The sequence below is a fragment of the Vanessa cardui genome, chromosome 9 (assembly GCF_905220365.1).
Source record: "Vanessa cardui chromosome 9, ilVanCard2.1, whole genome shotgun sequence".
Classification (NCBI taxonomy): Eukaryota; Metazoa; Arthropoda; class Insecta; order Lepidoptera; family Nymphalidae; genus Vanessa; species Vanessa cardui.
The window spans coordinates 5,176,025-5,203,662 of NC_061131.1; the positions used below are offsets into that span (position 1 = coordinate 5,176,025).

At 31.6% G+C, this 27,638-nt stretch overlaps 1 protein-coding gene across 3 annotated transcripts in view; it reads right to left on the reverse strand.

Annotated features, from left to right (window-relative positions):
- Nucleotides 1-296: 296 nt before the first annotated feature.
- Nucleotides 297-27,638, reverse strand: part of LOC124532285 (protein tramtrack, beta isoform-like) — a 58,211-nt gene continuing 30,869 nt past the window's right edge. For 2 of the 3 annotated variants that reach the window (XM_047107108.1, XM_047107107.1), the window contains exons 2-7: nucleotides 19,741-19,901; nucleotides 18,580-18,771; nucleotides 17,796-18,444; nucleotides 16,194-16,384; nucleotides 15,156-15,242; nucleotides 297-7,326 (exon numbers count right to left, since the gene is read on the reverse strand). In XM_047107108.1, the coding sequence (XP_046963064.1) occupies nucleotides 6,169-7,326; nucleotides 15,156-15,242; nucleotides 16,194-16,384; nucleotides 17,796-18,444; nucleotides 18,580-18,771; nucleotides 19,741-19,881 (2,418 nt within the window). In that variant the 5' untranslated portion in view covers nucleotides 19,882-19,901 and the 3' untranslated portion in view covers nucleotides 297-6,168. Of the gene's footprint in view, nucleotides 7,327-7,448; nucleotides 13,303-13,389; nucleotides 13,820-15,155; nucleotides 15,243-16,193; nucleotides 16,385-17,795; nucleotides 18,445-18,579; nucleotides 18,772-19,740; nucleotides 19,902-27,638 lie in introns of those variants that run through there. The other variant, XM_047107109.1, reaches the window with a different exon arrangement.

Here is a 27,638-nt window from a genome sequence, read left to right on the forward strand (position 1 = left end):
ATAATTACCTGCTGTAAAGAAAACGGATAGTTATTTAACCGGATAGATGACATAAATTTGCGTATTAACAATTGTTGTACGGGTCTATTTAGTTATTGTAATACATTTTACTAAATACAACATCTTCAATTCCAATATCTTGTTTCCGGCTTCTGAAACGAAACCGATAATAATCTAATTAGGCCGAATAGTGGATATCCGTTACATATATTATTAATACGAATACTTTTTTCGTGAAACTTTTTTTTATAATAAAGGTTTTATCGTGATAGGAAAAGAGGATGAAATAAAAGATCTTTTAATGAAACAAATATATTTCATTACGAAATTAATTACCCAACAAATCCATTTTCAACACGTTTTCAAACCATTTTTTATAATAGGAAAATGTGCCTTTAAGTGCCAAATTTTCATTTAACACACTAAAAAGTATGGTTACTTAAATTGAGATCATCGTTATGTCCAAAAACATTAAAAAAACGAACAGTTCTTTCGACTGTCCGTCAGTGCTAGTAACCATATTTTTTAGTAAAAATTTTTACGCCTAATGGTAACACTACAACACACACATTTATTGCACATTTAGATATTTCGTGAAGTGTTTTTGTCTTTTTTTTTCTTAATTTTTAGAGATCCAAGACATTTACTATAATTTTGCACATCAATATTAATTGAAACAATATACACAATAGCAATTTTAAGTGACTTAATACATATCCAAAATATTGAACTATCCTAAGTTAGTTGGAAAATGGACAAGAGATTTAAAACCAATGGACTGTTCCGTAGATAAAAATTTGACATAATAATTGCCAAATAAAAAAATCTTAAAATTCCTATTAAAAAGTTTGACGTGTTAAAACTATAAAACAGGACTATCTGTTTAACAGTAATAATTATCTGAAATATACCAGTAAAAAAAATATATTATATCATATAACAGTATGTATTACACTAGCGTTGGCTTAAAATTAAGGAATTTATCCTCCAAACAATATTTTCTATTGTCTTTATGTTCGTAATACAATGTTACACAAGTAAATAATAATAGATAAGAAAATCTTGCGAAATCAAGGCTTATTATTACAGATTAATATCTATAATTAATAGATGATAATCAATGACCAAATTTATTTTTCTCAATAAAAAAAGATATACATAATATGATGATGCTTGGAGAATAAATTCCCATTCATAGACATATTGAATTAAAAACATTTTACAACAAAAACCTTTTTTAAACTACCTATCAGAAGTGAGACTAATATTAAAATTTACCACAAGAATCATCCCGTAGAATCTTTAAGCATTGATCTTGTACAGTACGAAGATATTTGTTTAACTTCGTCATACAATAAAAAAAGGCCATAAAACAAGTTAACACACATGATCGAACATTAACGAGTCGAAATCAAATTAATATTAACTATCTAGCTGTTCCTGTTTCTTTATATTAAATACATAATAAATTAAAATAAGTAACGTTAAAAATACTAAACGCTATTTAACAAAAAAAAAAAAAAAAAACGATTCAGCAAAATATAAAATAATTATGTACTTATTGTAATCCACTATTTCTACTACCAATTACACAAACCAAAGATTTGAACGGTTGTTAATATAAACAAAAAACACTTTGGTTTTAGAGACTCCCATAAAGTCCAACGAAATCATCGATCTATAAATACTGGAAAATAATAATCTTATGTAATTATGTTCTTAAACCAAATTATTGCTGATGTTGTTTGTATATCAAAATGTAATGTGATTATATTATAATAACTATGGAAGCATCAATAAATAAAATGTCTCTGAAGAACAATTTCTATCACATATCATTACACATTGTAGCACCACGCAGTTAATAGACCCATCTACGATATCTACACTTACCTCTATTCATTGTTTGTATATGGTCATGTATAAAAATCAATACATCTGAAAAATAATTTAAGGTCCGTATATAAAACATTCTGTATAAGTTATGTTTAAAATTAAATAAACTCTCTTATTGTTTTATATCATAAACTATTGAGACTGCGTTTTGGCTTTTAAAAAGTTTAAAATCAATACCTATTTATTAATTATATTACTTATTGACTGCGATATTTCTGGCCTACTTTATGTCTACCCGAAAATCAGTCTACGTTCGATCGTTGGCTAGGCTGTGGAGAGACTTCAGCTGTCAGACATAGCGCGGTTACAACTAATAGTAATATCACAATATAAGCAACCACCAAGAAAACATTCGTTGTCTTTCTTCCGTTTATATATTAGTTTACATCGACTACATTTAAATAGTACAACATATCCTAGTTCTCTATCATCCCCTGGTGATTGCTCTTTGAAAACCTTACAGAACATTTAAAAGACTTATGTCAATTAAGTTAGAAGTCTCGTCTATCGTTGCTATTCGATGTCAATTGAATTAGAGAAGACACATTCTTATGTTATCGAAAAAAAAAATTACATGACGTAGAAAATTAATATTCGATGTATTAAAAATTATTCCATTAAACATAACTTTCATAAATTATAACCAAACGCGTTTTTATAATTGGACGGAGATAATTATATAATGTTAAACACTTTTAAAATTGTGCGCAAATCTAAATTAATATACAGTGTCCTTACACCGATCCCATATAAATCTGATGCTTTAAAAACCTCTCTCGCACCTTGTGTGTTCGATTAAATAAAATAAAAAAACTGAGAGTAAATAATGCCCATTGGCTCACAGTACGCGGTAAAAATTATTACATTTGCTTATAATCTGTGGCCATAACACAGATAAAATAAATTCTAGCTCCGAAGAAAAGGACAATATGTCTTTAGTGGTAATCATTATCATTTTGAACAGAATATTCACTTAATCTAATATATCACAATTGTCCTGGTATAGCACATATTTACAAAACATTTGCTGTGCTCGATATATATTTAGAATCTGATTTTAAATTATACATTATAAATTACAGTAATAAGTTATGTGAACATGTATTATAAAGAAGACCACACCAATATTAAAGACTACTAGAATTCAAAATAATCACTCAAAGGTACCTCTCTGCCTGACTGTATTTTTTTTTAATTCAATAGTTGCTATGTGTAAAAAATATATATTCCAAAACTATAGTATCGGAGTACATCTGTTTAAGAAACATAACATTAGTTTAGGTTACTTTGAGTGATTTTTACCTTATATAATAAGACACTAATTTACACCACAACATCAAGTAACTACGGCTGATATAATTATAAAAACAGTCAACATCAATTTCGAATGATTATTTTTTTTTTTATAAATTTGACGTAATGGCAAATATCTACTTACACACAGTTTAATGCGTTTACATTAATTTCGATGGTATTTATCATACCTAAAATTTTACACGTAGAATTGGAAAAAAACGACAATACATCAGACTTTAATTTAGCATGTTACTAATGCCAAATTTATCAATATTATATTGTTATTAGAGTATTTTGGTAGTAAAAAATAAAAAATTCAGAGTATTGCTTCTCGTTTTATACTAGAAGTTTTCTACTACCTAAAAATTACTTATTATAATATCCCTCTGGCAAATTCAAATATATCATAATAAATACGCTTTATTTATCTGTATGTATAACAAAGAACTAAAAAAAAAACAAAAGAAATCTTTTCAAACAACCTTTTTCCTAGGAGTTTAAGGCGAACGTGTACGTTATCTTTTAACTATTTTTTATCTGTAAACAGTATAAATGTATTCAGTTATTGGTCAAATAGCTATTGTCATTATAATTAAGTATATGTATAATTGAAAAAAAAAAATAACTTGAATTGAGCATAACCAAGGAGTTCTTACCTCATCCAGTTACGAAAAGATATACGACAAATATCAATATTGAATAAATCATTCATAATGGTACAACTGAAAATTCGTTGTTTATTTACTGAGATAATATTCCCGTGACTGATCTGGTCGTTCATACTTTCTGTTAATGCAATTTGTAGACCGAAGTTCGAGTATCTTCCTTATTCACGTTACAGAGTGAACTACAGTCCCACACTCTCGCGGGTCAATCGATCATCGGCGACGGTCTAAGAACTCTTCAATAATGACAACAGTACTAACTAAATAAATTAGACTATTATATAACCCTAACTTCAATAATAACGGTTACCAAACAGCTTTTTCGTTGCATTGACTATTAGCTTACAAGAAATACGAACAATTATTTTTTTTTTTAATATTATTCTATTTTTGAGTTTATCGTTACGTTACGTAACTAATGCCCGACGGATTTTTCATGTTTAAAAAATACTGGCCCGCTTACTGGAACAATGACTATTATTCGCTACACAATACATATCATATTCCCTTAATTATAATAATTTAATTGACAATGAGTTGCACTCAGACGCGACACCTAGAAAAGAAATACTTAAACTATTATTTAATTGAAAATCGAACATATTCAAAATATATGTGAAAATGGCTTGTGTACATTCAAAATAATTTCAAATAAATATTTTTATTATTTATATTGTACCTGTAATAAAATTATCGTTTATAATAAATATAATAATAATATGACTTTCAAATAATTTATATTTTTTATCTGTGTATAAATATTTTATTTTGTTGTATAAAAATATAATGTTGTTGAGGTAACTGTCTTACTGTTAATCGAATTGTAGATGTAAATGACATAAGACTAAGTAACTACCAGTAACTACCAAAAAAACAACACAGAAAATTGTCGTCTTAACGAAATTGTAAAAAAAATCAGTTAACGCAGATGCTGGATGTTAAAGAAAATGAATAAATTTAATTCTAAACTGGAAAACTAGATTGGCACATCAATAAAGACTATTATTATTGAAGAACGCAATTTCTGTATTAATAAAATCCTTCCCATAAAAATAACGTAAGAATATATTATTCTGTCAGATAAATACCGTAAAAATTAAACAAAATAATAATAGTAACGCCTCTATCTTATCATAAACCTTTAAATACAAGTTTTAAGACGAATATCGGTGTCGAAAATCTACGAACGGTATTGCTTATGAATTTATTTAAACGCTATAAAATAGAAAAGATGATTTCACCTGAATGATACGAGTTGTTTTATTGCCATTAAGCACTTAGAACACCTACGTCGTGCACGGTTTATATCTATAAAGAATTATCACAATATCGGCAGTTAATATTAGTTTTGAAGTATGAATTAGCGATCTATAACGGAACTTGTATTCCAGGCGAGCGGACTGACTGCGGGCAAGTATTTTTTTCTGTTCGGTTGATCGATTTGATCGCAACAGAAGTGATGACATACCATTAATATGAACCTGCATACAACATTATATGTCAAAATGCGTAAACAATGTTCTCAATTAGTTTATCTACTTCCATGTTTACATTATGAGGTACATATTTTGGCACAGAGAGATTACTTAAATCTAATATTAATTTAAATCTAGACATTTAAAATTACTTTTAAATTACATAAAACATTTTCGATGTTTTAAAACTTGGTGACTGGTCTTAATCATATTAATCACAGCTTTTTTTGCATTCTCTTATCTACCTATCGTCAACACTACAATTTTCTAATTTCCCGTTCCATGGAATGAGTTTTCAATCTTATTTAGAGTTTTCAAAAAAATTATCAATTTTAAATTTCGGCAACAAATAAAAAATTAGCTTAAATAAATTTATGACGCGTAAGATTTTTTTTGTTGTCAAAAAATATACTCGCATTTGAAAACGAAAATCAATTATACCGAAATCGTAATCTATTCAGACTCTCGCTTACTTCGAAAATTTGGTAAAATAATATAATTTTTAAATATAAATAATTTAGCCTTAATTTGCAAGCAGAATGTAGTGTGACGTATGATAAAGTTATCCATTTTATTACTTAGCGGCAATCATTAGTTTTCTTTCCATTTATTAAACGTTATAGAATAAATATAGAAAATCATTTATTAAACTATAGACACCACTCCGAAAAAAAAAGCAATATGGTAAAATTCTATTTAGACCTGCTTAAATATATCCACGATAAAGTTGTAAAGATTCAAAATATTTTAAAAAATATTCCAATTTGCTGTTATAAAATGACTCGGTCATTATCTACAGAGGTATGAGAAGATCGAGAAGAGGACGGCGCGGTCAATCAGCGGGCGTTGTGAACGTGCGTGGTCAAGTGCTTGGAGAGGTAGTCGGCGCGCGCGAAGCACTTCCCGCACGCCTCGCAGTGGTAGGGCCGCTCGCCCGTGTGGATGCGCAGGTGGCGCGTCAGGTCGCTCTTCCCGCCGAACGCTCGGCCGCAGAACAGACACACGAACGGCCGTTCGCCGGTGTGCTTCCTCACGTGCAGCTTCAAATTCTCCTTCGATCTCACACATTTACCACAGAACGGACAAGCGAATCTCCTTTCCCTGTCTCTCTGTCTGTCGTCGTTTTGCAGAAATCCCAGGATGCCGGAATGTGAACTGGAACTTTCGAGTTTACTGTCGCCACGTGACTCGCTCTCGGAGCTGTCCGCCATGGAGCTGACGCTTGCGAAGGATACGGGAACGCGTCTTCTTTCATTTGTGACGGATTCGTCCCTCTTTGTTTCGCTATCTGCGCTCGAGTTCCTGCAGTCATTGGAATCGTCGACGGTAACGATAGAATCAGTGGGTCCGTTCGAGTCTACGGTACTATCTTGTTCGCCATCGACAATGACGTCGATAGGTGGCGTTCTGACGACGTCAGTTCTATTTTTCTTCTTCATGGATAAATCCATTTCGCCGCACTGACCGATTAAAACTTCATTAGTACTAGTGACTTGGTCTATACCTTCCGGTTGGTCAGTGTTTTTAGTGTGAAGTCTTTCCAAAGTATGGTTGAGGCGATGTTTTTTGAAGGATTTAAGATACCGAAACTGCATGCCACACACGTCACAAGTAAATAACTTATCCGCTGGTAATCTTGCTCGGTGGTTTTGTTCTCTATGCTTCACATAAGCGGATCTATAGCGGTAGCTCTGTCCGCATTGTTCGCAGACGAACGGCTTATCATCGGTAGAAGACTGGGACGCGTGCTGAAGGGCGGCATGACGTTCTAAAAGCCAAGTCGAGGGAAAGGAAGCGAGGCAGACGCCACATCGGCGCCTTTCAGAATGAAGTAAGTGGCGGCTCTGGTATGCCATACAATCATCGCTAAGATACCTGCGGAGACGGCAAGCTTGCAGGGCCAGAAGCGGCGACCACAGAGGCAGTGCTGTTGGACTACTGGGGGGTATGGGACTTGCAATATTTGGAGAGCCACATGTCATATCCAAGCACATCTGCAAGAAAAGAAAACAAAAACATAAATAAATGTAGACAATTTTATTTTTTAATATTCTGTGTTAAATGTCGTACATACCTGTGATTCTGGTAATGTTGAGATAATGAAATAAAAGAATAGTTCTGTAATGATTGTAGAGCTTTTATTTGTCAAAATTGTATTTTTACAGCTATGATATGCTTATATTTGTTTCAAAAGTTACAATGATCAACAGCGATGGATTTGTGTACTGTTGCATTTTCAATTGACGAAATACCAATTCGATCCTCGACCTTTATGATATACTGTAACTATATTTCAACAAAATCGTACTGCTCTCTGTTACAACATTATGACCTATTATTAATGATAAGGCAAAACAGATTTCACTAATCTAAAATGTCAACAATGAAAGTTAAATAAAACAGCTTAAGGGAAAAAATAACCGCTGACGCTTCTATGAAGTAACAACGATTTAAGCTATATAATAATATAAATAAAGTGGACCTACGTTATTTGAACTTGTGCTGATTACAATTAATTTTACAGCATAATATACAAAATTCGTACGAAAGCCCACAACTGGGTACCGACGTTTTGAAATATCGAAACATTGAACGGTCAGTGGCCCAGTGAAAACAGACGTAACTCAAACAAATTATATGTATATCATGCTCTTAATCACGAAACTTAGTCTAAATAAATTATATTTAAAAAAAAATCATAATCATTAAAACAAATTGTACCAATATATAATAATCAATATACCTACAGGAACTTAGAAAAATTGCAATATAAGTTATATATTTATGTATGCCACTTAAAAATAGTAACATAATCACAAGTGACCAATGAACGCTCATTGCGGTCCAGGCTTTCCACCATGCGGTCGGTGAAGCTTAACAGTATTATCTAAGACTATACAAATAAAACTATTGTCCTAGTATTGGTCATTAAAATAATTTTGCACTGGTTAATTTTAACTGTATAAATCACAAGATTGGAATGCGCTAACTACGGAGGTGTTATCTCGCGTGTATGCATTAGTCAGGTGTAACGGTGTATGCCATGTCGTGCGGCATACGTGCGTTGTCGGGTATTCCCCGACGCGTTAAACTGTGAGGCTCATGTTGTCGCAATTGTTAAAACAAAAGTCACCTGTTGCAAGTCACATATCATAACGCAACGTACAATTTTCACCATAAAATTACACATATTTCTCTATAATTCATTCCCTACATAAACTATGTATATTCCGTGATTTGCAGCCTTTATATAAGTCTTATATAGGCAAGAGGCACTCTAAATATAAAACTGTGGTCACAATTTATGTTATAAAAATGAATCTAAGTTGTATCTATTCAAACTTTTTAAACAACTTGTGCTAATCTCGACTTACATGCTTGATAGGTACTCAGAGAAAATATATCTACATAAAATTCACATAAATATCGTATATAACTATTTACTTTATTTTGTGCTAACGGCGTGTGAACTTCGCAGGGACGTGGCAACAACTGGCGAATGTTAAAATTTGAATAACTGCACTTAGGGGCCATATAATAAATACTATTGTATATAACAATCATCTTCATCAACAACCTCATACTGCCTATATACATGTCAATACATAGAAATATGTATAATAATAATAATATTATTTCATTAATAAATAGTACCTCTGAAAGTTAGGAAACAAAAATAGCATTTAAAATTGCATTCAGTTCTATTATAAAAACTATTTCGATAAAAAATCGTACTTTGTTTAATCGCATCTTTACTAACCATTTAATTATTGCTATTAATTTATAATGTATATTGTAAATATTCAATCTTTCTTAAAACAAGAAGAGGAACATTAATCAAGGTTACATATTGCTATAAGTTTGGTAACGTTTGACTCCGAAAAATAAGATGAGTGCAGCTTTTCAAATAACAACATTATGTGTTTCTAATTTTTTTTTTTAATTTACTCCTTTTCCACCATTCTAGCTCCGGAAAGTAGCGCATCTACCAATCTATATCCTAAATATGCATTTACATGTGCCTTTTAACAGCAGACCAAAATTAATTTTCACAGCGAATAAATTCATGGTAAACTCTATAGAAATGTACGCAGATATATATAAAAAATCACCTCTATTTAAACAATAATATATAACATATTTATGAATGGATGTTAAATTTTACGATAATTTCTTCAGCTAATTTGGAAATAATTCAAACGCCATTTTCTAAGAATTCCGATTGTTTTGGACGTAAATTTTAACATCCATCCTCCCATTTGGAATGTTTTATTATGTTAGTATTAAAATGACCAGTTAGACTACGTTAAATGATATTCATGAAATTAAGTGCGCACAAATACTGCATTGTCCATGCCTAAATTATATATTTCGCGGCTTCCGAAACAGCCTCCTATAGACTACAAATGACAAAATTTTCAGTACGCCACAACATTTTGAAATAATTAAGATAACACTTTAGATATGCCGCGGTACTCGTCGCTATGTAACATACGTTAAAACTCATTGTCAATTATACATTAATTTATTCTAACATTTTTATTTTTGTACGAAATATTAAACCAAGGACGAAGGAATGTTGAATTTTGACATAAACACAACATTTTTTTTAAAAGTTTTTTTAACCGAATTCTAACCCAAAAAAAAGGAAATGTTTAATACGTTACAATAATATAGATTTCGTAGGATCATCGGCAAAACGAAAGCAAAAAATCCAATACGAAGTTATTTTTAAAATCATTGCACAAACCAACGCAGGTAAGTCATTAATAACAACTAAGTATATTAGAGATTGGCCGTTGCTTGACGAATAGGCTCATTGGCTAACGGCTTCATCAGTTGCAATTTTGATGTTCTATATTATAACCCAACTCTTAGATTTGGCAATCTGTATGTTCAAGTTTCCAATTGTCTCAAACTGGGTTTTTTACAATAATCCTAAAAGTAACTCGAACGATTGCGAAAACTTAATATCCTGTGCTTCGCAAACGTTCTAGAATTTTTGCGGTGATTCGATTTGTCCGAATATTCTTCGACTAAGATACAAACCAATAAGTGTTTAGCATAAACTTTTATTTAAGACGAAAATTCGCTAAAATGTGATCGTAATGTAAAATTGTCATATATTTTTTTATTTTTTAATAATAAGCCTTATACTCTATGACATTGAATCCTAACTCTAAAAGCAATGAGATCTAATAAGAATCATCAATGGAAAAAACTTCTGACAAAATATGTTACGAATTGGAAAAATCTTTAAAGATAACTTCAACGGTTCTTATTCAAAACAAGAAGAAATTCTAGAAGATAATCATACTGAACATCATTACTTTTGGGCTAAATAATTTTAAATACGATTTAACTGAAAATTCCATTTGAAACTAATCGAATGATTTTTGTTTACTTTTTGACCATACTATTTTAAAAAGATGTTTTAGGAAGACGAAATAATCATACCACTACGTACAATGTAAGCGCATTGTCAGCAATGGGAATTAAGAATTTATAGGTAATTATACTGGCTCACCAACTAGAACGCAGCAACACAGAATAATGATAGTAGTAGTGACGGAAGGGTGGGGGTGCCTAAACAGACGAAAACAATCGCTAAATTAAGTATAAATAAGTAGACACACTAAAAAGATCAAGATATAAGATATGTTCAAAAGAATATTATTCCAAGTTTCAGTACTTCGATACTTTAAGGATATATGCATATGTATCGAAAGTATTTTGATTTAATAGCTGAGACTTTGCGCTATGTTTCTTTTTCCTTTCATCTTTTAATGTAGTCTTACAGTGAAATCACTAATATTCTGAGATCGAAATTTTACTCCCAGATGTAATACCTTACTTTATATCACAGACCATTTCTTAAATTACCATAATACTTTAAAGGGTTAATCCAAATATTATATGATAAAGAAGAAATATTTCTCTATAATATTTAAATTTAGAACGAATTCAAAACGATATTTTTTTTTCATTATTTTTGCTATATTTTTTCATTACACCGATGTTGTTCCAATTTCTAAAAATGATATGCACGATTTGAAATGATAAGGTACATCCTATTCTAATAGTTGTTAAAAAATTTCATCTAAGATCAAATTGCTACATACACATACAGCCAGAGTACCGTCAGCATATCAAAGTTAAACATAATATAAATAAAAAATAATAATCAGTCGTCCAAACGTAGTCTAAGCTTATTAGCGCGGCATAACACATAATTTAATTTATGAATGAAATGACTTACATGTTAACAATGTTTAGGCAAAAATAACTTCTATTCCAACCGTCTATAAAGCACATTATCGTGACCCAAAGCCATTACGATTTGCCGCGCTCAATAGAGCCACCATTCAATCAAGAACAAATCAAAGCTTTAGTAATATTTCTTTTCGGTTGTGACGTCGATGACAGTTCGTGGTTTAATTATACATATTTATGACAAAAATTTTCATTTATAATGAACACTGTCGTCTTAAACATGTATCTGTGTAAAATAATATGTTATCTATCTGAAATGAACGTTATAATCCATAAAATATCCCTGTATTTGACTCTGTTTAATTTCTTGAACACAGCAATTGTGAGATGACATTCAAATGCTTTTACTTTTACCATTTTTTTTTTATAAAATGTTGTATATATGTATAATATAACATGGAATACATATAGCATTTGAAACGTCGTATAAAAATAAGAATGAGACAGTTAATCTGTATGAAAATAGATAAAAAATTTCTACATGGGTTACCATGCCTCTGACATCCACAATCCTTTTAATGAAAGGCAAAATTATTCCTAGTTATTAAGACCGTAGTGACGGCGTGGCATTTGTCGAGAGGACTTGGACCAAGAGGCATAGTGTTCTGTTCGAACTGAAACGGCGCTTAAAGCTTTGATTCCCATGATCACACATCCACAACCCTCCCCATTTAATGACCTACTGAAGCATTATACTCTAATAAATTTCCTAAAAATCCGATATTAGGTACCAAACTATATGTATTTACATTTTATATGTCGTAATATTGCTTTTGAATTACCTCGGGGAGCGTGCGTCGTTTACTTCGAAAGACAGATAAAATTACTAAAAACCTCAAATTTCTAATTTATACATACAAACTATCCTGAGTGCGATTTCCATAAACTCTAATAATGTTAAAGCACTCATCGTTAATTTCTCAATTTGGTTAATAAAACAATTCTGAGACAAACACTATAATAAATTTGCAAATGTCCAAAGATTACTTCAGCTCTAAAGGAATAATTTACATTAATTGAACGTAGTGTTCATATTATCGAAATCACTAAAACATTAGTAATAGGCTTATATTCTTCTAAAATAAAAAGCAAAGCAAACGAGATCTAGATAATCTTAAATATAATTTTGAAAAATTTTTACTTTCTATTAATCTTTGGCTATGCCAATTAAGGGATTGTCGCTAATAAAATTACTCATTAGTATCTAAGGTAAGTAAGGTAAGAAAAGCACCTAAATGTTACAAAGTTCTTGAAAGCAAAATTAAGGAATCAATCAAAACGCGCTCTTTATCATAAAACGAAAAAAAAAAAACTCAAAAACGTAATACACTAACAAATTTTGTGAGTCAATTATCTATAAGTGAAATATCAAATATTTATTCATATCATTCAGATCACAGTTGCGGCGTTTAAATCACATTCTTAACTAATAACATATTGTCCTCCGTTTGTTCATTCAACTCGCACCATTGACTACTTCCAATAAAAACTTACATTATTGGCTAATATATTCTGATAAATTTGTGCACTATAGCCATCCCATACTCATTGATGTGGACTCTCCTCTTCCGTGTCGACGGGACTCGGCGACAGAAACTTCCTCGCGTACTTCGGGTAATGTGTCTTCTCGTGCGCTTTCAATATCGTTGACCGCGAAAACGTTTTGCCGCACAGAACACACCGAAACGGTCGCTCACCTAAAATTCAAATTAAAAAAATCAAATGAAATCAACAATAGTTTGAAGCAAAGTACCAACAGATGTTTTAAAGAATATTGCGCCTACCTGTATGCACTCTACAATGGTCCTTCATATGATGCCTCAATTTAAACGCCTTTCCACAAAATTCACACTTAAAAGGTCGATCTCCGGTGTGCACTGGTAAATGCGCTATTAAAGATGACACGTCAGGAAAACTCTTGCCGCAAAATTTGCACAAAACGACATTCCCAGGCTCAACGGGACCGATATCTAAATCTAGGGGCGACTCTTCCGTCGGCATACTCATGTAAGTCGGTTCGCTAAACTGCCCGATCATTGGTAATCCCATGGGCCTGCCCATTAAAGCGTCGCGATACTTCAAAGTGTCGAGAGTGTGTGTCGTCAATATATGCCTTGTTAGTTTGCTCTGATGTGGGAACGCCGCTCCGCAATGTATGCAAGGGTACGCCCTCTCCCCTTCATCAATTCTCCCCCTACCGGACCCTTCGTACTCCTGCAACCACAAAAAGAACATCAACTTCTTTTTCTCTTGTTCGTTCTTAGCAAGGACCAAAATGTGTGCAAAATCTCTACCACTACTTTCTAAATTGAGATGCAATCTCTGTATATCTTTAGTTTCACTATCTAAGTAAGAAGTTGACGCTCATTTTTGCCCAAAAAATGTGCAGGAGTGAACCCGGGAGCCGGCTACGCGTAATGCCTTGTTGTATAGCATAGCAACGCGCGCGCGTACTGAATCTAAGATTCGTACATATATCGTATGCAATAATATGGCCAAAATTTAAAATAAAACTGCCCAAAATATATGAAACAAAATGAATGTATGTAAAAAAATGATGGCCAACAAAATGAAGGTCAACTTCTTGACAGCAAGGCATAGTACTCGTTGTTAAAATAGCGCAGCACATCAATAAGCATGCAATTAAATACAAATCAACTTCCACAATAATCGCCAACTGACAACAATGATGATCAACTAGTACTCTTTTAATGCCGAAGGTTGGCGTACTTATAGACACTTATTCATAAACTTTGCTAAAAGTGGGAATTCTGTGACATATATATGGGTTATACTATATTTTTGAGACAGCGAAATGCAAATATAAATATATATTACTATATGAAGTAGTAGAAAGCAAGGAATATTCTAAATTGAAATTAGTTTGAATATTTCAGAACTTTCACACTTTGCTTCCAATCAAGTGTTATAATATTTAAAAAAAGAGGTTATAATGGGCATTTTATATGTATTTTTAATTAAGGTTTTAGGAATGTGAAGTATTTTATCTAATGGGACAGCATAGTCAATGATATTACATGAATCAGAAAACAAAGCATACAATAAATTAAGGAAAATTAATACTTAATGTTAAGCTTCAGAAGCGAATACTATGGCTCACCACTTGGTATAATTTGATTTATGTAAAATAAATAAGTATGATATATATAAAATAAAATAACATGCAATAATGTGCAAAAGAAACGACATGCATGACATTTACTTAAAATGAGGTTTTATAAAATAATTACAGTTTAAACATTGACATTGGGCAAAAATTAAGCAAAGTATATTTCACATTTGACATTCAAAATCGAAAACTTTTTAGATATAAGTATTTTTTCAATTCAGATTAACAGTTATTGGATAAGTATATATATTTGTTTATGGACAAAATAATAATACCACATTGGTAACCAAATTAAAAGAAAAAGCTAATAATATACACTTAATAAGCAACTACCTAAAGTGAATTTTGAAAAAATATATTATACAAATCTACCACAACCACATAATGTATAGAATACAAGAAAAATATATTTATACATACAGATTCATGCTGCATCCGGTACTCCGGTGCTGACTCCACACTCTTCTCTTCATTACTCCTATCCCAATCAGCTTCTTTTTTCAAAGACTGAAATTGTTTTAAATTAACAACGTAAGAAATAAAAAAAAAACACTCTGTTAAATTGAGATAAACTATTGAAGATAAAATTTTAAACCTTATAATAAGGGATGTCTCTCTTATTCGTAGATTTTAATATATAATATTATTAAATAGATATGCTTTGCAAATTCATCAACTTTTAGAATATTGACATGACAAGCTTATTGTTATATACTCCTATAACCATAAAAGGTGTCAGAACATAGAATAAAATATTGAGAGAAACACAATTAGCGCAGTACAAAACAGTCATTTTTCTATATATACTGATCCCACACTCGAATAACATACTTAGTGTAGCGACATTGTGCAAGTCTATCCAGATTACAAATCACTCATCATTTATATTCTACTAGTTTAATCAAAACCGGTATATAGTAAAACTATATCATTATATACTGTGTTATACAGTTTATTTTTGTGAGTCAGTGTAACTATCTGAATAATGTGAACAATTTACTATTAGGAATGATTAACATTTTCTACAGTGCCAATTTTGACATAAAGCAAAACCCATTTTTTGTCTGCCTTTATATATTAAAAACAAAAAAGATTATCTGTAAATTATTTATATCTCAATAACATAAAAAATGTGATTTTTAATTTAATAAAATTTCAAGAAACTATAATAAAAATCTATCAGACATGAACAAAATACCATCTTCAAGTATATAAAAATTATTTAACTATAAAAAAATATATATAATTTTTGGAATGATAACAGTATTGAGTTGATAAAGGATTTTAGTTATAATTTTTATGTTAATCAAAATTATTTATTTTATTTTCAAGTTTAAAGGATCATTTAAGATCCAGATCTCATTATATTATTGAAATACAAATTAAATATATGCATAAAGAATAAAATAAGCATGGCTTTGTATCTCGCCCAATATATACAAATTTAATGAATATTACCAAAGGTACTTGTTGAACAGGAGGCAACCCGGATGGGCCTGCTATAGGTTCATTTCTTGGACTCGACAATGAACTGTGTGAGGGATGAGGCAATCCGGGATGCGGTAATGTGTTCAGCACACTGAGCCTTTGTTCAACGGGAGAGTAGCGCGGCCCCAAGCCACCATGACTGTTTATTATCATATTTATGCCTGTAATTTGAAATGACTCAACTTTATTTCTCTCTAGGATACATTTTACACTGTATTTAAAATAATGCAGGTGATTTTTTTATATTATCTATTCTAGCATTACATTCTGAGGTATAAGCCAATAACAAGGTTTTAATGAAATTATAACGATTTACAACTGACTAAATTAATTTTATTAATTATTTTAATTTTTTTAGCGAATTAAAATCTTATAGAGATACCTACATCAGTAATAATTTAATTATTTGTTCGATATTTTTTATAAAACTCATTTTAGGAATAGTCATACTGTCTTCTTTACACTTCTCTTGATAGAGAAACACAAAATACATTTTAATAGGATATTTTTCCATAAATATATGTAAACAAATATTATAATAAATGACAATTGACATCAACTAAAAATGAACATGAAATTGACATGTATTTGTTATAATAATCTTCTTTTTCTAAGACAACAGCTTAACATCATACAGCCTTATGGTTCACACTTTGTAACATAAGTTATGTTTATGATGTCTTATTTATTTATCTCTAAAAATGGGTTAAAACATCACAAAAATATCAATTTTTTTTGTGCTTGTAAATATAGAAAAGACAGATTAATCGCAAAAAAATAATTGCTTGCTACTTATACTTAACGTATAAGTAAAAGTGTAATGACAATTTAACCAATATTTTTTATGGTCATACAACGATTATGTATTAAATTGTAGAGAACTAACTTAATTATCCATTGAATAAATAGCCTAGCTTTTATACTAAGCACTAAGCAGCACTGTTCAATCTGCGGCAATCTAAATAAAATTAACTAATTCATTTTCCATTCATAGAATAGGTTAAATATAATGTTAAAGTCATTTCAAAATAAACTATGACGCCCTAAAAATATTGTTGAAAATATAATGTATGATTTTTTTTATACACCAATCAATTATATTCAAAACTAACCAACAAAATTATTTTTATTTTAAACAGAGTCGTTCAGGTCACCGATTAGTAAAATGACTAACCTGTCATTTAAATGACTGATTAAACTAGTTGGCTGCGACATATACCTACATTAGTATGAGTCAAGTTAATTTTAAATAAAACCCCCGCCGTTATAATAAATAAATAATAATAAGTTGTTTTTAATGATTTGTATAATTTAGAAAAAAACATAACTTGATTGCAATCACGATAAACAACAAAGATTACGTAACATGACACACTAGCGATCGTATAATTACTGTAAATTAGAAAATTATCCTGGTACAATTTTTGTTGCTAACCTAATATAATTACGTTTGTTTCATTATCATTTTATACGTGGCGATATAATTTAAATATACTTTATAGAAAACGAACTGCATTAGTAACAAAATTATATCTTTATTGTGTATTATCATTAGACACGATAGAGACATACCCACGTTCTCATTCGCACCATTGGACCTAATTGAAACAGAGTCGTCTTCAGGTGATGATGGTCGCATTGGTTCGTCGGGCGGCTCGTCTTTTGGTATAGGTGGATGCGTTAATGTAGGAGTTTCAATTGACGTTTCAGGCCTAAACCGTCTCACAGAAAGTAAGGGTGATATTCTTGGTGGAGAAGCTTCAACGGCTTCCCGTTGATCGCGAGCATCACGAAGATCTCTTGCATCCCTTATTTCGCGAAGGTCTCTAGGCTCTCTATTATCTTTAACATCTCGTAATTCTCTGTGATCTCTAGATTCTCTATGATCCCGTGGGTCTCGTGAATCTCGAGTTTCCCGTATCAAGTCCCGTGGTTCTCTTTCGCGTTCTCTGTCTCTTTCTCTATGCCCACCTAAATCTCTTGTTTCTCGAGATTCTCTATGACCATCTCTTATATCTTTGCAATCCCTTTCACGGATTTCACGGCTTTCTTTTACTTCCCTCCGTTCTTCTTTGTCGCGTATATCTCGCTCATCTAACCTCTCATGCGATTCTGTACATTCCCTAATATCTTGTTGTTGGCACTCCTCCATCGGTTCCGGAACGTTCCTCGTGTCAATGCCGGCTGCGCTAAGCGTAGTCATTTCAGCTAGTCCTTTGACCTTGAAATTAATAAGAATATTTATTACATACATTATTTTTTATACCCCTTTATGTCACAAAGTTTTATTTCAATAAAAGTACAATATTCATAGACAATACTAATTATTTCAAAATAATTTAATCAAGTAATTCACCTGTAGGCTCTCAGCAGTTTTAAGGAGAGCAGGCAGTTGGCAATATTGGACGTTAACCTCGCCCTTGTACATGAAGTCTACGAGCGTTCGGAGCTCCTCCAAACCCACGTCCTTGAGGATCACGATTGGATGACGCGAAGGATGGTCCACAAATAGCGAACGGAAGTAAGATGAGCACGCTGATAGTACTACCTGAAAAGAAGAATAATGCACAAATCAATTTTGTAACTTATTGAATTTAATATTTTTTTATGTAACATGATATTCCCTATTAAAAAATAATTTAACTCATTTGTCGCTTTGAATTTGAAATTGAATTTATTAATTGTTCAACAAACTAACGTGACAATAAGCATTGGTCAATATCTGATTGGTTTTTCCACGTTAGCCTGCAAGTGTGACTCACAAATCAAGTCAAACCCTTCAAAAGTATCAAGTCCATATACTAATTATTCTAAGGGTTTTAGCTCATAATATACAGACATTTTATCATATAAAGAAAATGTATGAAAATAGTTAGGAATGCCTTCTAAGTTCTATTCTCTTTTATATATTATTTTGTATATGTCTTGTTTCCGACGTTTTGGTGATAAAATATGTTTTCAACAGTTACAAAAATATTTCTATGACCTAAAACTATGCACCAAAGCTAGCTAGATAAGTAGAGAACCTGGTCACCTGGCCTCCTTGGCGCCAGATTTTTCTATACAAGTACTAATAAGATTTATTATAGATAGGGGGTTGACGTATTCACCTACGCTACTCATTGACATGTAATATTTGCCAATAAGCGACATAATTTTCAATCGGAAATCTTTTTGGCATTCATACCTTCCATTAATTATATTATATGTGATGTTAAATAATGCGGTATACCGTATATCAAAGATGACGCATTTAAAAATATTTTAAAAACAAAATAATGTTGCAAGATCACAAAAATGCCTTTGTATATTTTTATAGTGATATAATTATTATTTCCGTTACTGAAACCATAATAAATCGTCTATACTGCATTTTTGAAGTAACTTGAGAAAATTTCAATCCTGAAAATTGTTCTAAGAAATACATCGAAAAAATAAAAAATAGTTTTTAATGAAAACGTTTATATATCCATCACTGTAGGATTTTCATTGAGTAGTTACTTTTTTAAATACCTACCTTATGAGCCCGGATGGAGGCACCTTCGGAACAGGCGAGCGTTACGTCCACCAAGCTTTCGTCGTGTAGCAGTTGGCTGAAAACGCCGAGCAAGTTGCTCTGATGATTGTTCCACCTCAGGCAATAGTGCTCACTTCCCATGTCTGAGCTAGCTCCCGCCGCTGTCAAATAAATATATTAATTTGAATATTATTAAAAAAAAAACTGAATTATGTAACAATTAATATTATATTCTAATTTTAAAAGTATTAAGGGGTAATCGTAAGTGACTATACACATTAGCAAATATTGACCGTCTCTGGGCTTTAAAGTTACATCGTACACTCGACCAGGGACTTGTCAGGAACCCATTCTCTTCGACCGCATTTTAAATTAAGAAGCCCATTGATCAATGAATTTAACCGAAATAAATTATTATATTTTATCATTAGTTACGAGACTCGAAATTTAATATTATTATAAAATCGTTCGGAAATCCTACCAAAATTGCGGATGTAGATCTACTTTATCACCACGCTAAATTAAAAAAAAATCTTAGAAAGAAACAATTGCATAAATAAAATAATATTCAACTGAATATTTAATCGGATTTGGCTAATGAACAAGTGATAACTGTTACCAAAGTCTACGTAATGGTCTAACCCAGTTTACAAAAGGTTAGAAGTTTCTCAGCGAACGATTTTAATAATAGGAACAGATAAATAAATATGAAATATTTACGCACTTTTATAACAATAAACATTCCAAAAATGGAAGAGAATTATCATGTTATGGTGTATCATAATGAAAACGCATGACACAAGAGGTTAAAAAAAAAAGAAAAACTTATAACATGCGTAGTTGTGTGTGTGAGTAGCAATCAACGCAAGAATGATATCTAACAGTTAGCAGGTAATTGGTAGGTTTGGGGATTTGCCAAATACATACAGCATTACACGGCAATGATAAAATAAAACATATAGGATGTTTCCGATTCAATTATTAACATATCTCGTGTTTTTTATTAAAAAGCATTAATTACTACTGTTTAAATGTGACTAGAAGCATATTACAGATTTCATCTAGATGCATTAAATTAAGATGAATATTTAAAATTGAAATGTATTCGATAATATACGAATTTCAGTTGTAATCGGTTTTGAAAAGATCTTTAAAAAGTATACAAGCAAATGATTCAGTTAGTTCTTGGAACGGAAATATAGAAGAAATGGCAGGCGTAGGAAGCGAACGTGACGTCGGCCTCATGGAATATACCGCAAATAGCTATATAATAGGCCTTATCCGCTACAGATATTTGTACTTTTCTATTCTTAATTCGTAGATGTAGAGAACATTGTTATATTGAGACTATTTATCCATTTTAATGTTAAATGTGACGTGATATCTTAACAACAACAGCCTGTAAATTCCCACTGCTGGGCTAAAGGCCTCCTCTCCCTTTGAGGAGAATGTTTGGAACATATTCCACCTGTTGGTGGAATACACATGTGGCAGAATTTCTATGAAATTTGTCACATGCAGGTTTCCTCACGATGTTTTCCTTCACCGCTGAGCACGAGATGAATTATAAAGACAAATTAAGCACATGAATCAGCGGTGCTTGCCTGGGTTTGAACCCGCAATCATCGGTTAAGATGCACCACTGGGCCATCTCGACTCTTGACATCTTGCTTGTTGTGAATTCTAAGAAAAACTTGATGCCATTTCTGAAGTCTCTATTCCAAGCCTAATGTGACGTCAACAATGGACGTCATAAGCAAAAAAAACGTTAATAGAAACTTGTTCGAAATTGTACAATATTATTGTTTGAAAAATCTCGTGCGTAATTAAACAAAATGCCTACAAGATCTTTATTTACGCTAGAGTTTTTCGTTCGTAACAAATTACAATTATTTAACGTGCTGTATATTGAGGATTATTTTTAAATATCAAGAATTTCAAAATTTATCATTATCTAGTATAGTATCTATCGAAATTATTTGGTTCAACTCCATTTTCTTCAAAATGTAGGTATATGTATTTTTAAAGGATCTTAATGTTAATATCCCAAGTTACCAATGCTTACAGTTCATACTACTCGTAAGCTGGATCGATCAACGGTCATACGTCCTACGCAATTTGCGATCTAAAACACTTTAGTTTTAATATTACCGTTGTCATTAAATGATTACAATATTGCGTAATAAAATCGTGTAATTACACACATTATTATTATATGTCATTTTTATGGAAAACTTTTTATTAATAATTAATATTGAATTTATTGTTGTATTATGGGCTTATTCTCTGACTTATATTATAGATTACATAACTATATGTATAATGTAAAATAAAGAGGTTTATATCGTAATATACGTAACATTATAACTCTTCCAATGGAAGCTTCCCGTCGCCATCATTTTCAACAGATTTCGTCATATTTTAGTCAATTTTTAAAAAACCCTGATGCATGAAATTATAAACCTTCCTCATTATTATCCCCCTGACCAATATCGGGGAACGAAATAAGGAAATTCGATCAATATAGCATACTTGGTGGTAGGGTTTTGTGCAAGCCCGTCTGGGTACTGGGTGAGTCACTCAGTCATCAGTTATTCTACCGCCAAATAACAGTACTCGGTATTGTTGTGTTCCGGTTTGAAGGGTGAGTGAGCCAGTACAGGCACAAGGGACATAACATCTTAGTTCCCAAGGTTGGTGGCACATTGACGATGTAAGGAATACTTAATATTTCTTACAACTTCATTGTCTGTGGGTGATGGTGACCACTTACCATCAGCCTATATGCTCGTCCGCCAACCTATACCATAAAAAAAGGTTTTGAGTGTATCTCTTGCTCACAGACTGACTTTGTTTTTTACTACGAAGTGATATCGAAACTTTTCCCCTATGTGAGGCCTTGTTACAATGTATAATTAACTCAGACGTAATCTTCAATAATTACATTCACAAAGAACATGTTTTTGTATCGAACTACATATGTTTTTATCCTCAAATTTTTTTTACAGAGTTTTTCTTTGACTAATGACTGATGTTTTGTAGTAATTTTCTAAAATGTAAGCACAACATTTAAACAATATTTTTTTTCCGTTCTGGGGTACAATTTGAAGTGAGTGTTGGGTCTAGCTTTGGTGTAAATAATAAGTTTTCATTGAGAAGACATACATATGTCATAGACATTTTTATTACTAAAACAAGTTTGCAGTATCTCTATCCTCATTTCGTTACGTATTACATCGAAACTGAAATGCACAAGTATATAGCAGTGAGTTCCTCACATCTGAGGCATCCTCTCTTCTTAAGAAGATAATTCAATACTACCACGGCATTGTTAATGTGAGTTACAGAATACACATGTGACAAATTCATTAGATTGCCTGAATATATCTTTTCCACAGCAGAGCACAATATTATAAAACTCACCGGCATTCGGCCAGGTTGAAACCGCATATTTTGTCAAAATTCACGTATCCTAGATACTTAATAATACAATAATACCTGTTGACTTCCAAGCAGGATACATTAATTGAAATAATTGTATTTAATTAATATGACGTTGTATTTTTTAAATGTTAAAAAAGAGTAACTACTGAGTTTCTTGCCGGTTTTTCTCGGTAGAATCTACTTTCCGAACCGGTGGTAGCTTCACTTAATTGTAAAATGACGATTCAAAAGTGCTTATAAAAGCCTACTTGAATAAAGTTTATTTTGATTTTGATTTTTGATTTTAAAGATGCGGTAGTACATATGTTCTATAACAAATGAATAAGTAGCGGTACAATAAAGTAAAGTAGTAAAATAACAGCCTGTAAATTTCCCACTGCTGGGCTAATGGCCTCCTCTCCCATTAAGGGCTTGGAACATATTCCACCACGCTGTTCCAATGTGGGTTGGTGGAATGCACATGTGGCAGAATTTCAATGCAATTAGACACATGCAGGTTTCCTCACGATGTTTTCCTTCACCGACGAGCACGAGATGAATTATAAACACAAATTAAACATATATATATAGTGGTGCTTGCCTGGGTTTGAACCCGAAATCATCGGTGAAGATGCATTGTTAAATAACGATTCAAAAGTACTTGTAAAGGCCTACTTGAATAAAGTTTATTTTGATTTGATATCCATATGGACTGATATTGCATATAGTCGATATCTTTTAATACATTTTCTATGTTGTGATAGACCAATGACGCTGGTTTAAACAATAAATATTAATATCTACAAGGTAATCACTACTTTAAATAACCGAATGGCACTTTTTATTTCGCGTTGTATGTACACAGTTGTAAAAAATTTGTTAAAATAACGGACTCGATGAAGTTGATGACATAATACGTAAATGATATTTTAATTTGTTGTAATCCTATTGAGATAAAATAAATTATGGTTTACGAAGATGAAAATATACAAGAAAATTATACGACACACGTTTTATTAGCTGAACTCAATGAAACCGTGAAGAAAAAGTGCAAATTATGTGCATAATTAAAAAAAAACACCTGATCGAGCATAAATTAAGAACGCATTAGTCTTTGCCTCGAATGGAGCAGTATCGCTATAAATTTAACCGCGTGTATTCAATTCTTATCAGCACAGGCCTATTTCCTGCACGAGTTACGACTGATTAATAATATGCCAGCTCGCATGCGAATATCTGACCTGATTCATGCGGTCTACGCATAAGAAATTTACTATTAACAATGCTATAGAACCTCAACCTTGTGCTTATCATTTTCAATTAATTTTAATCTATGGCCAGTGACAAATTTGTGTTAAGAGCTACTGAAATTTTATTATTATTATTATTACATTTTTTTCGTTTTATATTTACTTAAATAGAATTGACATGACTCAAAATCATTGAACTACTTATTTTCGACAGATTACAATTGAACTCTAAAGATCATGCCCCTTAGTATCCATTGATTGATTAATTAAAATGCACATAATTTTAAGAATAAAGCAAATGTTAAATAAAAAAAAACTGTTTAGTAGACCATTGTCTTTTTTGACTTTGAACTGTCACTTTAAATAATTCGGCGTAGGTATTTTATATACTAACTAACAATAGGTTTTTAGTATCTATTCGTAGAGTATGTCATAAATATAGATAATTTATTTTTAGTCTTCATCTGTCAAAATTGATAATTTTGCTATAAAAACATAGACAGACTCATGTACTTGACGTTAATATTATAGTTCTTTGAATACCGTTTCGCACCTCCATGCGGGAAGATAAATATAGTCGTGAGTGTATTTAAATGTAGTGTGCGCATACGCGTGCGGGCGCGACGCAGTCAAGATCAAGGGCGTGCGATTGCGCAAGAGCTGGCTGTCGCACCGCACTGCAACTCGGTGTGATGTCATCCCGTCTGCGCTCCCCCCCACACCTCTCATCACGATCGTTTCAGAAAGGCCGCGGACGCGGAACGTTCTATTTTTAAATTTTGTAGCAACTAGCCGGCCTTAGCACTATCTATAACCTTAATATTAATTTTTATCTAAGCACTAATTGGGCTAGAGACTAAATTTAGTGTTACAAAAAAATTTAAGGAAGTCTTTAAGGTTAGACAGGTATTATTAAATTTATTCGTTGAGGTATTTAATTTTTCAAAGTATAATGATTAAAATTAATTCGTAGGTATATAGTTGAATATGCAAAAAGGACTCGAGTAAATCATCGCATTTCCTGCTAAGCATTCAACGCGACCTTGTATTGGGAAATCACCTTGTGCTTTTAAAACCTATCATTTGTTATCGAGCGATAATGTTCTGTACCTATAGGTATCTCGATACGTTACATAGGTATCAATATTCGCGGCGTCGATTTAAATCAAATTCATCGTTGAATATAACAAGAATTTCAATTTTCGTTAGGCAGAAATAAAGACAAGCAATTTAAAACTCGCGTATTTAGATTTTAACTATACGTTTTTATTTCATCTTTAAAATTGTTACGTGTATACTCGTATCCATTAATGTATAGGCAAATAAGACGTGCTTGCCAACGAGAAATAATTATAAAAATAAATATTGTATTTACTTTTAAATATACTTACAACTACTACTATATATATATTATGTCTCTTTATCTTTACACAATTAGGAAAATCCTAAAAAAGTTTTTATTTAATATGATCTTATATCCTCTTGGTTTTTCTATGTATCATATACATATAAGATTCAAGGTGTTATTAGCAATAGTGATAAGGTAACATTTTAAATTCATTTATTTATTCTCAATGACATTCTATTTTTAAAATGAGTTTAAAAATAAAATCTATTTCGAAATTTAATTTATACTAATGAATGATTTTATTTCAATGATTGCTTGTAAGATTTATGATATCGAAAAACGTTCTTACCAAAAAGTCTTTCTTTATCTTCTTGCGCCGAAACGGTAAATCATACGCAGAAGTATCGAAAAATTCAATAACGCAATACAATTTAATTTGCACTTATAAAATTCATAGATCGATTTTCAAAATATAGGTAATGGGCATGTCATGAAAACCTATGTCCCTCAAAGAAGTAGGTAAATGAATGGCTAGTTATTTAGTTGTGTTTGACCTTCGTCGCACAATAGAGGAGCTGGCGTGCACGGCGTGTTTAAGGATGAGGACATAACATCACAAAATGCATACTATATATACTTAGCTGTAAGGCAGCGCCTGCGCAACTCTTATGTAATTTTATATCCGTGTTTTTATATTAAGACAACTTATTTATTTTTTTATTATTAATAAAATATGTGTGGATAAATTATTGAATGCGTATGATCATTAGTGATGTGACTTAATATATGTGACGGAATCTGTTACAAAATTAGTTTGTATATTTATTGGATTATTTTGTATCGTACATAATCTGCTTTGGAATAGAGAAGTTTGTGATCTTGCCCTAAATCTACATAGATCATTGCAGTTCGCATGTGGCTATACTAATAATTGTAAAGCTGATTTCATATTTGTTACTATGATTTTCTCCGTTAATCTTCAGTCTAGAAATATAAGTACTATACAAAGTTAAAAATGCTTTTCGAAGTTTTATTGAATATCAAATTTATCATGTGTTTATCTTTTATTAATTGTTCTTACTTCTCTCTTAAGAAAATTTCCTATCTAAGAGTGTTCTGAATGGGACTACTTATGATCGATAATTTCTTAAACATGATAATCGATTAAAGATAACAATTGTCATCACTAGTTCTATCACACAACTACGATCTTTGTGTATAAAAATATTTTTAGAAAAAAAAAGAAAATAAATAGCTGAAGTATAAGGTTACTCTACAAATAATATTTAATCCATATCTTAGAATAAACTCTAGCCGATTAACAATATTTGATTTATAATCTAACATATACATACGTGCTTTAACTTATTTTTATACCGATTTCAATAATAATTATTTGTTTAATTAATATTCGCTAGCATTTTTAAACCAACCTGGGTATGAAAATCATTCTGTTTATCTCATTATTGTGATTTAATTATTGATTTAAATATCTCCGCACTAATACAAACATAGTTCAGGAAAGCAACAAAAAAGGTTTTACTAAACTTTAAGCACGTCAAGCGATTTCGTTACTTGCCAGCTACGCAGTAAATTCTAAAGCTAATAAAGGCAGCACTAGCCACAACTGTATGGAATTAGCCTTACTATACACGCGCAGCGCTGCGCGCGCTGCGTGGGGATCAAGGTCGTTTGAAATAACGCACACACTACATGCTAGCCATATTACTTACGTATCTCTAAACTTGCCTACCGATCGTAACTACGTAACCCGTCGGCTGGACATCCGGTCGCGCCTAAAAGAGCTCTCGAATGCGATAAATGCCGAAATATGCTGAAAACTACCAAGGTTACATGTGCGCATCGCGAATGAGCAT